The sequence below is a fragment of the Scomber scombrus genome, chromosome 10 (genome assembly GCF_963691925.1).
Source record: "Scomber scombrus chromosome 10, fScoSco1.1, whole genome shotgun sequence".
NCBI lineage: Eukaryota > Metazoa > Chordata > Actinopteri > Scombriformes > Scombridae > Scomber > Scomber scombrus.
Window position 1 is genome coordinate 11,770,961 of NC_084979.1, and position 15,086 is coordinate 11,786,046.

At 38.3% G+C, this 15,086-nt stretch overlaps 1 protein-coding gene across 1 annotated transcript; it reads right to left on the bottom strand.

Moving 5' to 3' along the window:
• Positions 1-589: 589 nt before the first annotated feature.
• Positions 590-1,701, bottom strand: her3 (hairy-related 3). The gene is made up of 4 exons (XM_062426642.1): positions 1,648-1,701; positions 1,443-1,538; positions 1,222-1,303; positions 590-1,068 (listed from the first exon to the last, which is right to left on the bottom strand). Exons 1-4 carry the CDS (start codon positions 1,699-1,701, stop codon positions 590-592), a joined length of 711 nt encoding a protein of 236 aa, XP_062282626.1.
• Between the last annotated feature and the right edge of the window lie 13,385 nt (positions 1,702-15,086).

The window sequence follows — 15,086 nt, forward strand, 5'->3', positions numbered from 1 at the left end:
CCTATTTGTCAACCCCAATAAATTGCTACTTAATTGCATATTGATTAATTAAGACAATCCAAAAATGAAAAATGAAATTGGGAAATGGCAGTCTCATGTATTTTTACGTTTCACATAATTTGATGTCTAAAAATGCACTGCGCACACATCGGCCAAAAGTAAACGCATACACAAACAACTGGTTTGGGACTCGTAGGCCGCTTATAGTATTTTCTTTCAGTTCAAAGTCTCTTGCATCTTAAGATCAACTTCAGAACGAAACGGACTTAGTTTTTATTTGATTCTATACCACTGGCATCCATTATCAAACTCCACTGGTCTTTTTTGTAATATTGAGAATCATCATCTGACTACAAATCGATCAATTAACTATACATCTATATGTTGTCCCTTTTTTCTTTTCTTTTTACCTAATTGGGAAGATCAGAGCTAAACCTATAGTTTTAAAAAAGTCAACACGTTTTCTTTCATCAATTTTATTCAGAAAATAAAACATATACAGTATAGTAATAGCATATTGTGGGAATCAATACAGTGCAATTATAAACAATCTATCAATTATATCTATATCTACAGCTTTTCAGCAGGTCTACCAAGGCCGCCAGACGTTGTTCTGAGTGTTGGAAACTTCATTCCTGCAGTAATCTGTTGTGTCAAACTTCTTGAGACTTGAACGTTTTTCATGAGTGTTTTGCGTGGACTCCGCCGTGTGGACTGCCTGTTTTGTTCCACATGATTGCAGTGCATCTTCAATCGGCAGAAAACGACAAACACTTGCACTGTGGGGTTTCACCGGTTTAGATTTGGCCGCTTTTCCCTTATCAGGCCCGGCTGCAGATGGAGGTCTCCGTGCCGGGTCGTGTGTCTCAGCTCGGCCCGGGCCGCTGTCCATGGTGCTGGAGTTGTCTCCTCGTCCCCGAGAGCAGCAGAGTTTACTGGAAAGCTGCGATAACATCCAGTGGTCGCTCCCGTTTAAGTTGTCTGCCATCAGCAAGTACTGGTTGAAGTTTGCCAGGCAGCTGCGGAAGCCTGATTGATAGTCTGAAAACTCAGAAGCAGGGGTAGTGCCTGAAAACAATGGAAAGGCATGTTTAGGTGAGAAACACGAAACTGGGCATAAAGTTCATCATATTGGGCATGAAGGCATCCATAAATCGTCTTAAATCAGGCGAGTATTTGACAATCTATTGACTTAGTTTACGAAGTAATTGTATTACTCACAGCTCTGAATCTTTTGAAGGTTCCTCAGGTGTTTCACAGTGAGCTCCAAGATGTCAGCCTTTTCCAGTTTGCGCTTTCGAATCTGAATGGAGAGAATACATCATTGAGCCTTTTTTTCTTCTTAATCATTACGCAGCAATTAACTGCCATAATTAATGTGAAGTATACATATAATGGTGTTTTTGTAAATTGAAAAATTGTAACAATTTCATCCTACTTACATTGCTACTGTAGTAGCTCTCCAGAAGAGATTTTAATTGGTCCAAACACTTGTTTATGCGAGCTCTTCGTTTCTTTTCCATTAGTGGTTTGGAGACCTGTAAAATAAAAACATTTACAATTGATATACATCATGCATCAGCAATGTCATGGTATTTAATTGTTTGCCCTTATATCCAGTTACTCTGGATTGGTTGGTCTACACACCTTGTTTCCAGAGATGGGTTTGGACTTTTCCACGCAGTCTGTTGTGGCCACCATTCTCTGTTAGTCCTTTTCTGGTTTCCTTGAAGTTAATCTCTTTCCCTCTCTGGCACACGAATGAAGGAGTTGACCCCGACTGGATTTATATAGAGACACCCACTTAACATCTCAATGCAAACACTCCCGCCTGTCTTTTGCGCCCAAATGAGCAACACTGGCGTCATTTGACAGCCGGAACGAAGCAAAGACTTCGACTCATCACAGAAAAGCGAACAATTTTGTTTCGAAAATAATTTTGATTTCTGGATGTTTTGTCATTTCTATATGACCTTGTATATTATTACAACCCCGTGCCACCTGGAATTTTCAGAGTTTAGTTCATTTTAGTCAAGTGTCACCAGCCTGCACTGTACAGACGGGAGTGTAAGCCTTTATATGCAGACAAAAGTTAAACAGAGGCCAAGAGAAATTAAAATGATAACCTATGTGCAAATCTAGTTAGAGTTCAGTAAATACAACCTACTGCATAATACAGAAGGCGCAAATACCCAAGAAACAACGTGTGGGGCAGATAACTAAAGAGAAGCGTAAAAATCAAAAACATAATGGGAAATCATAATGGTTCTTCTGGGATAGCAGTGTGGGCAGTGTGGACTGGTGTATTCACTCTTTTATATGTGAGTTTCACGCCACCAGGTTGAAGGCAGCACCGTGGTAATTCCCTGCGTGTCCCCACAAATTTCGATTTTCTGGTGGCCACTTATAAGAAAACGGTTACACCTGTAAAATGGTATTACATCAGGTATCCTACTTTCTTTTGGCTCAATGTGCAGCTAAAATTATGTACACATCCTACACCACATACGGAAAGAAGAAAAGCATAAGAGATTTTGAAAAATTAACACTTTGCAAATCTTTGGCTATTGAGCGTCACCCGTTTTTGTCTTCATACCAAGAGCATTGAGGCACCGAGGAGAATTGTGGGCCGCCCCTTGTCCTCGGTCCCTCGCCTCCCGATTTTCCACACTTCTGTCTGAAAGGGGCGAAGGCTTGGGAAAGTCATAGCAGCTGAAACAATGTATTGACTAGAGGCTCACTGCAGTCCACTGCGCATCTTGTGCTCACACACACACCATCGAAAATATAGATGGGAGGGAATTAAAGCTATAGACATCTACTTATCCAATACTGGGCTCTATCACTGTCGTAAAAGACAGGTGTTCATTGTAGCTACAAAGTCAGACAACAGAGGTGATTTTATTTTTTGCTGCTGAGAAATTTCACTCAAGGAGGAAAGTTGGTTTAGATGTACCTAGTTTTGAAAGACACGCGACAAGTCAGAGAAAGCTTTCTGACATTCCCCAAGTCCTCAGTGTTTAAATAAGTAAGGGGTAAAGAGGGGGGTTTGTATTCAGTCAGAGGCAGAGCGCGCATGAAAAGAGGCCAGGATATAGTGCGCCATTGATCTTTTCTTCTCGACTGTTTTGTGACCACAAACGTGTGGGGATCAAAGATTGGCTCCACTTCTGGAGTGAACCATACTCCTCTCTTCATTCACTTTCTGTACAACCTGCTATTTCACCTAAACTAGTTTTTAGCCTATTCAAGCGATTTAAAATGGCCAATTAAAATTGTGATTGCCTGCAAGGCGCCTCCCTGTTTTAATAACTCAAATTGCATTAACTGCATTGTAAACATAATTAGTTTTAGATTTTAAATTGCATAAACTCCAGCTAGATGCCTATTTCCGCTGTTAGGACTAGATTGATTGACCTCCAAGAACTGATACAGTAAATCAATTTTATGCTGAAGCTTGTAACCTACTGAAAACATCATTCAAACAGCACATATTTGAAGCACATGCATGTCGGGCCCGTGTCAGAGAACACTAATTGCGTAAAATGTACCGAATAATTGCAAGCTACAATTTTGTTGCTATATACTAAAGCGTTTAATCGGTATGAAATTCGGCCGAGGTGCTCTGGTGTAAGTGCGCTTTCTGGGTTCTTTTGTCCTCTATAGACGCCGCATTATCTGCGTTTTCACGCTTGGTGTTAACACAGGACCGTGGAGCGTTGATTTCAGCATGGAGTCGTGGCATCACAACAGTTGCCCGTCTTGTTATTCTGTGGAGAGATTTCACCGCTGATTACTCGGTATAATTTCAATTAGTGTTGGTTCTTTTTTTTACAGGGTCAAAAACAGGAACGAGGGTTTGCAAACTGACATGCGGGGTTGGCAGTTTTATTAAAATAACTACTGCAGTGAAGGAATGCATCCTCTAAAACGGCTTCCCTCCAATAGCACCTCACTTCTCTTAAAAGTCGTTATGTCATCATCTATCCATGAGAATGGCGCAACGAGAAACTTGTGTCCCAATTGGACATAATAATGGCAGTGCCATTAAATGACAAGTTAAGTGTATGTTTATAAAAGGGCTGGGGCTCTCGCTCCACTTTCACTTTTCAGCCCCAGGTCATTCATTAACCTTATCGGACCATTGTCATGGATGCCTGTCGGCGGGGATCTGACAAAGCTGCTGTAATAATTGGACTATTGGGGAACTTGTTAACAACAATTAGTGAGGCAATTATGCAATTACTGCAATAAACTATGTTCTTCCTAGAGGTAAACTGGGACATTTGCAAACCAATGGTTAGGCCTATATCAAACGGTATAATAGAAGTAGAATTGCATAGCATATCTGCATCTTTCTTTTAGAGCACTCCTTTAAAAAAACACAATCTAGCCTACATTATAAATTAGTTTACGAACGACATTAGATAAGAAAGAATAGAGTACTGTTTTAGCAGCATGTAAAAAGGCGTGTATATCAGGATATGGTACCATGATGACTTAGTAAACTCATACAATCCGATACCTCTATTGTATATTTTAAAATGCAATCATTAATTTACATATCTAGTACGTCATTGTATTTTGTATGACAGTTTGAAAATATATTGTAATGAATTTCATCTGTATATTGTAAACCATACATATATGATACACCGTTTCGTGATGTTAGAGCAGTGTTGTTAAAATATGCAGACACAGGCCCCCAATTTGGCGCACAGAGAGCGAAGCAAATCGATGAACCGCTTTCCATTCAGGTAGACTTGAGGCAGCGCTGGTGTGACCAAAATGTTCATTGTGAGCAACAATGCCACAAAAGAGCAGGTACATGAACAGGTGCACTGGAAAAAATATTAGAAATATATAGACAGGACTTTCTGAAAAGCCACGCGACAGATCTGTTGACGAAGCTCTGATCAAACATCAAATAGAAATGGCATCATGAATTTCTATAGACTGGTCCTCGGGTTATTTAAAGACTTCTTACTTTGGTTTGGGAACACAATGGACACTGTTTGCCTGTGTGTGCCGGGGTTACCGCATGAAAAGACTAGAGGTGCACATTAACATCGCTTAAGGTTTTCTCAAGGGCCGAAATGAACTGACTGGAAAGTAACTTTATAACTCGCTGGAGGATGAAGCCTTTGTCCAGCTCTGAACTGAAAGACACAAGTGCCTAACAAAAGGGTAGCGCCATTGTTAAACACTAAAGCGCATGGGTATTGATGCGCCTTGAATTGCAAAACATCTGCCATTTACTCTGAACCACTTGAGTAAGATTTGAATAAGAATAAAAAGCAACCCTTTAGCGCACTGTCTTTAGCCGTGCGTAAAACACCAGTTACCAGGCATATAACTAAAGTGGAAATGATGCGCTTGGTTTGAGATTAAATGCATACACTGTCGTAAATAAAATAAAATAAAATAAGCCAAGGGGAATGTCTTTATAGCCTTATTACCTCAATACCTCGGTTTGGATGATTTATGGCTATGAAGTTCAGATATAGTCCCTTTCATGAAGTCCAGCTCTACACACAACGTCAGTCTCTATAGATTAAGCCTACAGTTAGTTTTGAACAATGGCGCATGGATTAAAAATTAACTAAGTCATTGGTGAAAGGAAAACGAATGTATTGAAACTGAGTAGGTGTAAAGACAAGTCCACTCAAACATGAAGTCATTTGGTAATCAAACCGATATATTATTTAAAGCCTAGCTATGTTTTAATGATGTAACAAATAAACTGTGCTTAATTCAAAACATCATAAATGCGGAAATTGAATCATGGATGCTACTAAGTTTAGGAAAATAAGATGCCAGAACTCTCTAAATCAGCATCCCAAATGGGGGAGGGACCTTGAGTGTTGATTCAGAGGGCAATTTTAAGCCAAATCCCATATGGCCGCACCTAACATCTAATTCAAGTGCGTTTTGTTTTGCCTTGGATGCAAAACGAAGGACCAGTCTCTGGCCAAGTTTTTCCCAGGGTTTTCCCTTTATCTGACCAAAGTGGAAAATTGAAAGGTACAAGTGAAAAGCCATGGGGCGTTCCTCCGATTTTCCTCGCTCCATATTTTGTAAAACAGAAATATGTCCCCTCAGCAGAAATGCTGCGTTCGCCGTCTTCAAGAAATAACAAAATCTTAATCTTAACAAAATAGATCTGGGAATTATTTTTATTACAATATACAAAACAATGTCGGGGTAGTGCAAGTCTCAACAATTATCGTTTTAAATATTTTAAACTAAATTGTTAAATGTAGTAGTAGTAGTAGTAGTAAATGTAACGTTAAATCGGCACACCTTTTTTAAATTACTGCCGTAGCCTTCGCAAATAACCCAATTTCACATAAGTGGGTTAAATTCTGCGTGACAACGTGTGTGGCGAATGTTACTCTGAAATTGGTATGAAATTGTCAATTTGTTGGTGTCAGCGTTCAGCTCTCCAAACGCGCCATATGCCATGCTAAGTGGCACTATTTACCAATTCGTTCCTAGTTTCACGGTCCATCCTCCCCTTCTCCCTGCCAGGAACCTGAATAGCCCCAACAAAATGGCAATTTACCCTCTGGAATTGTCACATACCCCCTGCAGTAAGGCCCTTTCCGTTTCGCTTCGTGGGGCAGCCCAGTTTTACTGTGCGCCACGACATGAAACTTTGACTTTCAAATGGAGAGGAAAATAGTCCTTCTTCAGTGCTGAAAGATCACTCATTCCGTGTCCATGGCCTACTGTCAACACAAAGAAAACCTGTCAGAGCAACCAAAAGATAAATTAGCTACATCTCCTTAATACATTAAAATGGTGTAAAATACATGGTCCACATTTCTATATGGGTGATATATAAAAATGAATGCACAGCTAAAACAGTCACTGTTGGCTGAGAGGCATTCCACAGCAAAAGAAAATTGGCTTGAGGTCATTGACACACATTATTTGAGTTGAAACAGGTTTTAAATGGTTCTATAAACTTACTAACTGGTTTGTTGATATCACTGTCTGTCGGGGTATTTAATGCCTCCAAATGCAACCCTGTTGTCCATAAAACTCCTGTATTTGCATCCAGTTACCAGAGACCAGTCATGTCTGGTGGTTGTGCTTCACTGTGCAATGAAGATGTAATCCTTTACCAGACTGATGCAGTTTATAGACTGAGTGTAACAAATCTAAATTCCTCTTAGGTAGTGAGTAGGAAAATTGGTATGTTGGAGCGGACAGATATGGTAAGTGGTTTGATAACCACTGCTCCAAACTGTACCTGTCACAGAGAGCAGAAGTAGGCTACCTGTGATTATGTGACAGATTGAATAATATGCAGTATTAGAATTCCCAAGATATAGTGGGTGTGCCTGTACTTTACCCTGTAGGCAAGATCACAGTGAAGTGGGGCCATCATGTGGTGAGATCAGGATTACAGACACCTAAAAAACAATAACTGTTGAACAGAGAGGAAAACACACGTTCAATTTTCATATGTTTTTAATGAATCACTCTTACTGTTAAATAATTGGAAAAGATATGAATTAGTGCAGGATTTAGTTGGATTATCACTGAATGGCCTGAAACTGTTAAATAACACATAAAATACAGCACCAGCCAAAAGTTTCGACACACCTTATCATTCCCTTGAATGAGAATGTGTCCAAACCTTTGACAGGTTTTGTATGTTAAATCAATAATTAATGTACAACAAAATGTACATTGATAATGTAATTCATATACAACATCACAAGCACATATTTACAGACATAAGACCTTGCAAAGAAGTGTAAAGATTTGTTCTCCACAATGTGAAATGTGTTTTTATTAGGCATTGTTGCCTATAAAGACCAGAAAGGTCTAGCAAGAATACGTATAAAACTATAAATTCATCTTAAATTAGCTTGCTAAAACTGGCTAAATAATTGTCAAAACAGCTCAGAGTGAAACCATCATGGTTAGTATACATCTATTTTTTAATGCAGCCTGCACACTTGAGCAGTATCATCAAACACAATTTATCTAATCATGATTGTTATCACAATCAGAGCAAGACCAAATTTTACTTAATGTTTAAGTACTTGGATGTGTTTTAAAGAATCTCTAAAATGACTGCTTCTTACTTGTTTCACTGTAAAAAAAAAAAAATCTTGTTTTTAAGAAGCCAAATTTAACACATCAGCTTTTCTGTCAGTAGAAACACATATTTACTGGAGGATCCTACTGGCTAATTGTTTTGGTTTAATTTTAACTGAGACCTTGGAAGTACTGCTTTGTGTTTTTGTTTGATGAAAAATAATGATGTAACATTTTAGGAGGAAACACCACACTAGAAAGGATTAGAGACTGGAGAGCACTGCCACAGTGTTGAGAGTTTGGATGTACTTTCCATGGTAAATTATAGACTCAGTGGCAAAGATGATCCAGGTGAAGATCAGCAGGAGCAGGCAGAACTAGAGGATGCTCGATTTCATAGCCACGTATGATTGTGTCTAGATACAGAAACATGTCATTGTAGGGTGTGGGGGGTCCACAAGCATAGCCAATAAGAAAAATTAGTAACAAACATCACTGTGTTGACCAACTATTGTCTATGATATTTCATTCACCAGCTGTAGAGCATGGGCTGAAAATGGGGGTTGTAGTTACTGTTTCCCAATCTGATGTGAACTCTGATAGCATAGGTTTCTGCCTTTATGTTTGGAGACTCTGTGGTGGTTAAGCCTCAGTGATCATTTCCATGCACTTGTGTATGCATGATGGATCATAAATACATACAGTATGCAAAAGCATCTAAACTGCAGCTGCCTGTGGTGTATACACACACACACACACACACACACACACACACACACACACACACACACACACACACACACACACACACACACACACACACACACACACACACACACACACACACACACACACACACACACACACAGAGGTGTTAACAATATGTGCAAGTAAGTTAAATGTCTCTATCAAGGATTCATCTGCCATTGTTAGAAATTAAACAAAACATTACTTTCCTTCTTTTAGCTGAAATGCCAAATACACTCATGCTTTAAAGTTTACCAATCACAGGGTGTAATGCTGTTCAGCTGACCACGATACAATGACTAAAGCATCAAATTTGAAAATCCAACAAGTATTCCACTGCAATCGCTTTTTAAATACAGTCACCAACTGTGGCAGGTAGTTCAATACATTCTCTTCCTTCCACCCTCAAAATGCTGTTGTTTCATATATGATTATATGATGAATATACAATAATTTCTTATACACAACTTTTATGATGACTACAAAAACTTGATGTTTAAATCATTGTGTGTCAAGCCCCACTTTTAAAACTGTATGGCCCTTTTGAAGGAAGTTACAGTATAAAAGCAATCGTATGAACATTTATCATAAGAAAATACACAAGGCTGGACTCATAACCCAAGCAGCCCATTGGCACTGAAGCCCCCTCACCACCTTCATAAGTATTTTTATTGTCCAGCCTCATTTTCTTCATTTTTAGCCTTTTTTTGAAAAGCTACTTATTTGCAGGACAATTTTTATTGCAGCTACTTCAGTTTCTTCATTTTCTTTTTCTTTCTTTCTTTTTTTTGGGAGCCATGCTGAGCCTTTGGTAAATGCCAGGCCTAAACTGTCCATTTTCCACTAGTTGATAATTTTTCCCACACATTCGTTGATATAGCCTAACCACAGTGTATTGTGGCCTCCTAACCAATCATCACTTGCCCAGCCATCAAATTTGGCAAATAAAACAGTCAGTCAAGAGACTTAATTTTTTTCTTTTTCAGTGACAGTGACCATAATTATGAACATAAGGGGAATGGGTCAAGCCTTGTGTGGTATTTCTGTGGAGCCCTACAGAAAAAAAAGCGCACACCCTTTCTGCGCAAGGGTCCCTGGACACTTGCCCAGATTGTTCATATGGTAAACCCGGTCATGAAAATACATACAAATGAAATGATTTAAAACCAATATCTTCCTGCTGAAAGGCCACCTCATCTTCCAAATGATCCTTGCATGATTTAACATTGGACCACACAGGTCATTTGAATGAGGATAATTTGCAAACACTCATCAGATGAAAAGTGATAAATGGGCATGACGTTCATCAGAATTTGAATTCAGGCAATTAGGCAAAAAGGAAGGGAAGAACTCTTTGTTCTGCTTGGTAGGAAGGGATAATAGAATAGCTATCGCTTCATGTATTTAGTTAGACAACTCTGTACCGCTGTATATGACTTGTCTCCTTGCTGCAAGACGAATAAACATCAGAACTCCGGCGACTCTGTGCCTCTTTGAGAGAATTTTCGTAACAACAGTATTTGTTCATTGCGCTGTATAATGCTATAGAAAGTAGAAATAATACAGAGAAAGTTTTCAGTTTTGTTTTCTGTTGTTTCTTTGACTGGGGACTGCACAATACGTTTTGTGAAAAATTGAAATACTGTAGTTTTTGTAAATATGCATGATGCACAAAGACTGTTCTTCACATATGAAACATTGAAATTAGCCAGTTACATAGAGGAAACATGGGAAAGAGGAAAGAAGCCCTTGATCAGGACAAACTGTAGGCTTGTAGCAGTTATTTACAGTGTAATTCATTTGGAATTTTTCCACATTAATCTGAAATATCTGGCTCTTTAGCTTCTAAGTGCTTGACTATTTTGCTTACTGTGTCTGTTTGCTGTTTGGCGCTAAGCTGGTAGTGTATAGTTGGTTTTTAGAACAGCTTCCTGCTGCTGGTCAAAAGATGCTATGAGAGTGGCGAGAGTGAACCAAAACAGTAAAGCCAAGCAGTGAGCTGAAACTCACTATGAAGCTCTCTAAAGCTGAGGGGAATGAGGAGATACTTCTCTGTTAGTCCATCACTAGTAGCAATGCTTCTCATATTACATATTTTCATTTGATACATTATTAGAAAAATAACGATTATAGCCGCTTTAAAGGTTATGTCCTTTAACAGGCTCTGCTATTGGTTAACCCCTTCATCGCTCTGCCTCAGCACACTGAGACAGATCTTTGCAGTCACTGCCCAATCAGTAGGTAGCGACCACACACCAGTGCACCTATGTTGAGCTCCTTTTTCCACTCAACCACTATTCAGTAAGACCTGCACTTGCAATCTTCAGCTACCCTCCAGTGTTGCTGAGTATATCTTCAATCACCAGCAATCATTGTATCGTCTTCTCTTTACTGTTGTCTTTCTCAGGTGGTTCTGCTGCCTTGGCTGATGGTACCAAACCGGGCTCCTGCGGCTAGAACGTATAAAATAGAAATAGCAGTGACGAGTGGATGTAACAACTCTCTTTCTTATACTGGCTGAGAAGAGAACCCTTTTTCGAATGTTTTTTCTCCACTTAAATCTTTATTGGCAGATGATTTGCAATGATAATAGTGCAGTAACAATGAAAAAAGTGGGAAATTATTTCATACAGAAATAAAGCCCCATACAACTCAAAGGGACCCTAGTATTTGTTCTAGCGCGACCTACCATTTCCTAAGGCAAGGCAAGGCAAGGCAAGGCAGTTTTATTTATATAGCGCATTTCATACACAGTGGCAACTCAATGTGCTTTACATAAAAGAAACATTTAACAGAAAAAATTGAAAAAACATGGAATTTGAGAAATAAAAATAAAACCCAATCATCCAACACATACATACCCCCCCCCCACCACACACACACACACACACACACACACACACACACACACACACACACACACACACACACACACACACACACACACACACACACACACACACACACACACACACACACTAATAATAAAGACAAAGTACAGAAACATAGAAAGAGAGAGAAATAAAATACTATAATAGAGCATTAAAAATAAGATTGCAGCATAAAATAATGATTTGCTTTAAAATCATTAAAAGGACATAGAGTGCAAATGAAAGATTACAATTTAAAGTGCTTTGAAAGAGCTCAATCATAAGCACAGGAGAAAAGAAGTGTTTTTAACCTGGATTTAAAAATATTCACAGTTGGGGCTGATTTCAGTTCTGCTGGTAGTTTGTTCCAGTTGTGTGCAGCATAACAGCTAAAAGCTGCTTCACCATGTTTAGTCTGAACTCTGGGCTCCACTATCTGACCTGAGTCAGTAGATCTCAGAGCTCTACTGGGTTTATATTCTACTAACATGTCATTCATGTATTCTGGACCAGACCAGACCAGGACCAGAACTGACACCTTGCCTGAGTCAGTGTTTAACCTTATGTCATTTAACACTCTAATAAGAGCTGTTTCTGTACTGTGATGAGGTCGGAAGCCTGATAGAAATTTGTCAAAAAGGCCACTGGAGTTCAAGAAATTGCTGAGTTGATTAAAAACCACTTTCTCAATGATCTTGGCTATAAAAGGAAGATTTGAGATAGGTCTGTAGTTGGTTAACATGGAAGCATCCAGCGTTCTCTTTTTTAAGAGTGGCTTAATGGCAGCTACTTTTAGGGGTTTAGGAAACGTGCCTGATTGAAGTGAGCTATTTATTATTTGTCGCAAATCTGTTTGGACAGAGTTCACAATAGTTTTTAAAAAGTCTGATGGCATTTTGTCAAGACAGCATGTTGATGGTTTTAGATGCTGAACTGTTTCCTCTATGGTTTTTTGGTCAACTGTTTTAAATTCTGACATCGCAGTTGAGTTATTCCTGGGAGGTCTTAGGGATTGCGTCTTTTTATTGTTTTGTTGATTTGTGTTGATATTTAACCTTATGGACTGGATTTTTTCACTGAAAAAGCAAGCAAATTCATTGCATTTATCTGTGGAAAGGAGTTCTGGAGCTATCTGTTTAGGGGGGTTTGTAAGCTTATCAACCATAGCAAACAGACTGCGAGTGTTGTTGATGTTCTTATTAATAATTTCAGAAAAGTGTCTCTGTCTAGCTTTGAGTAACTCATAGTTAAAATTACAAAGACTTTGTTTGTAGAGGTCAAGGTGAATTTGAAGTTTAGTTTTTCTCCACTTACGCTCTGCTTTCCTGCATAACTGACAGCAGTTCAGCAAACTCATCAATGAATTTTCCTGAGTATCTTGGAGGTCTATAAATGATTAAAAAAAGAACTTTTGCATCACCTTTTAATAAAAAACAGAGATATTCAAAAGAGCTAAAATCACCTAATGTAATTTCCCTGCATTGAAATACAGATTTAAAGATGGCAGCAACTCCCCCGCCTTTCTTACCAGTTCGGCACTTGTTCATAAAACAAACATTTGTTGGTGCTGTCTCATTGAGAATAGCACAACAGCTAGATTCAGTCAGCCATGTTTCACTAAGAAGTAAAAAATCTAGATCATAGGTCATAATGACGTCATTAACTAACAGTGATTTGTTGACAAGAAGGGTCTCCTTCTTTTTTGAAAACACAATTGATGATGATTTTACCTTTTTAAGCTATCTATTGAAATACATAGACTTTTATTTTATGAATTCTAAATCTAAACCAAGTGGCAGTTATGGTGTTTTTAGAAGGAAATCCCCCCTGTGTTATGCCCCTGCCTTGGTTCAGCAAGCAAACACTGTCAGTGGAAGCACATAGGGGGAATTTCACATAATAAAGACTGTAACTTTGGATTTTGTCCACTTGATTTTTCTAACTCAAATCAATGAGGCTTCATAGTAGTTTCAGGCGAAATTAATAAACAAAATGTTTGTGTGAAGTGAGGACGGTGGATTTTGTCTCCAATCATTGAAATTTCTTTAGGAAGGGATTTCTTTGCTGACAGTAGGCTATGGATAGATATGCATGTCAGTATTGTTTTAAGATAGGGTAATAATCTTTTGAAGTCTGTCTTTTTTGTCATACAAGTATATTTAAGATGTGCCTTTAGCCTAGACTGTAGACAGCATCATAGTGAAAGTAGTGCCACCATGTGGTGAGATCGTGTAACAGCAACTTCACAAAAACACAAGTCCCTTTTTCTATCTTTATTAAATCACTTATATAATTGCAGTAAATGTACTGGTGAATTTATACAGTACAAAAGGGGAAACAACTGTAACATCATATGTAATTAGGTAAATAATTGGCGAAATTATTTAATGGGAAACCATAACAGTTAATTTGTAGACCCTCTTCAGTAACACCTCCACAATTAAGCAATATCATAAATAATTAGTGATTACAGTCATAGCAGAGCACATTTCCCACTGTCTAATATCTTAATCATAGGCGTCTACTAATTTTAACTACTGCTAACCTTTTAGGACGGTGTCATCTGTCTCTGAATTTTCAAAATGTGTACTTCATGTTGGACTGTTTCTAATTGTTTATTGTTTTAGCTCATTTCAAAATGTATTTCATTTTTATATATACCTAAAAAAATAAAAAATAAATAAAAATAAAACACACACACTAAAAAGATTAATTTACAACCCTTTGCAGAAAAAGACATAGACTGTGTCCAAAATCTATCCCTTAATCCCGAATTCAATACTCCCTATATAACAGACACCACATTGTTAACTCTGTAGTGAACAGCAAATAAAGATTTCTGACATTAAATAATCATTGTAATTTTACATCATCGTCATCAGCTGTAGATTTTTCAAGTTTATTTTACATATATAACACTTTAAAAAGCAAACAGACTTTGCACCAAAGTGCTTCACAAAGGCAAGCATATGTATGCACATACAAGCACAAAAGGAGCAAGGTTAAAATAGAACAAAGTTTAAGCATAACTTTAAAACCCAAAGACATCAGATAACAAATAAAACAGATAAAACACAGTTAAAAGCCAGAGAATAAAAGTGAGTCTTTAGATGCATCTTGAAAGTATCAACAGACTGGTGTAGTAAGGGGTGAGAAGTTCTATATGTAGGGACAAGACCATGTAGGGATTTATAGACGATTAGGAGAATTTTGAATGTTATCCTGTAATGAACAGGCAGCCAGCGTAGGATGAAAAGAAGGGGGTGATGTGGTCTCAATTCTTGGACCTTGTTAATAACCAGGCAGCAGTGTTCTGGATTAGTTGTAGATGTGAAATGGTATCTTGAGAGATGCCTAGGTAGAGAGAGTTACAGTAGTCCAGTCTGGATGATATCAGTGCATGATTTACTCGTT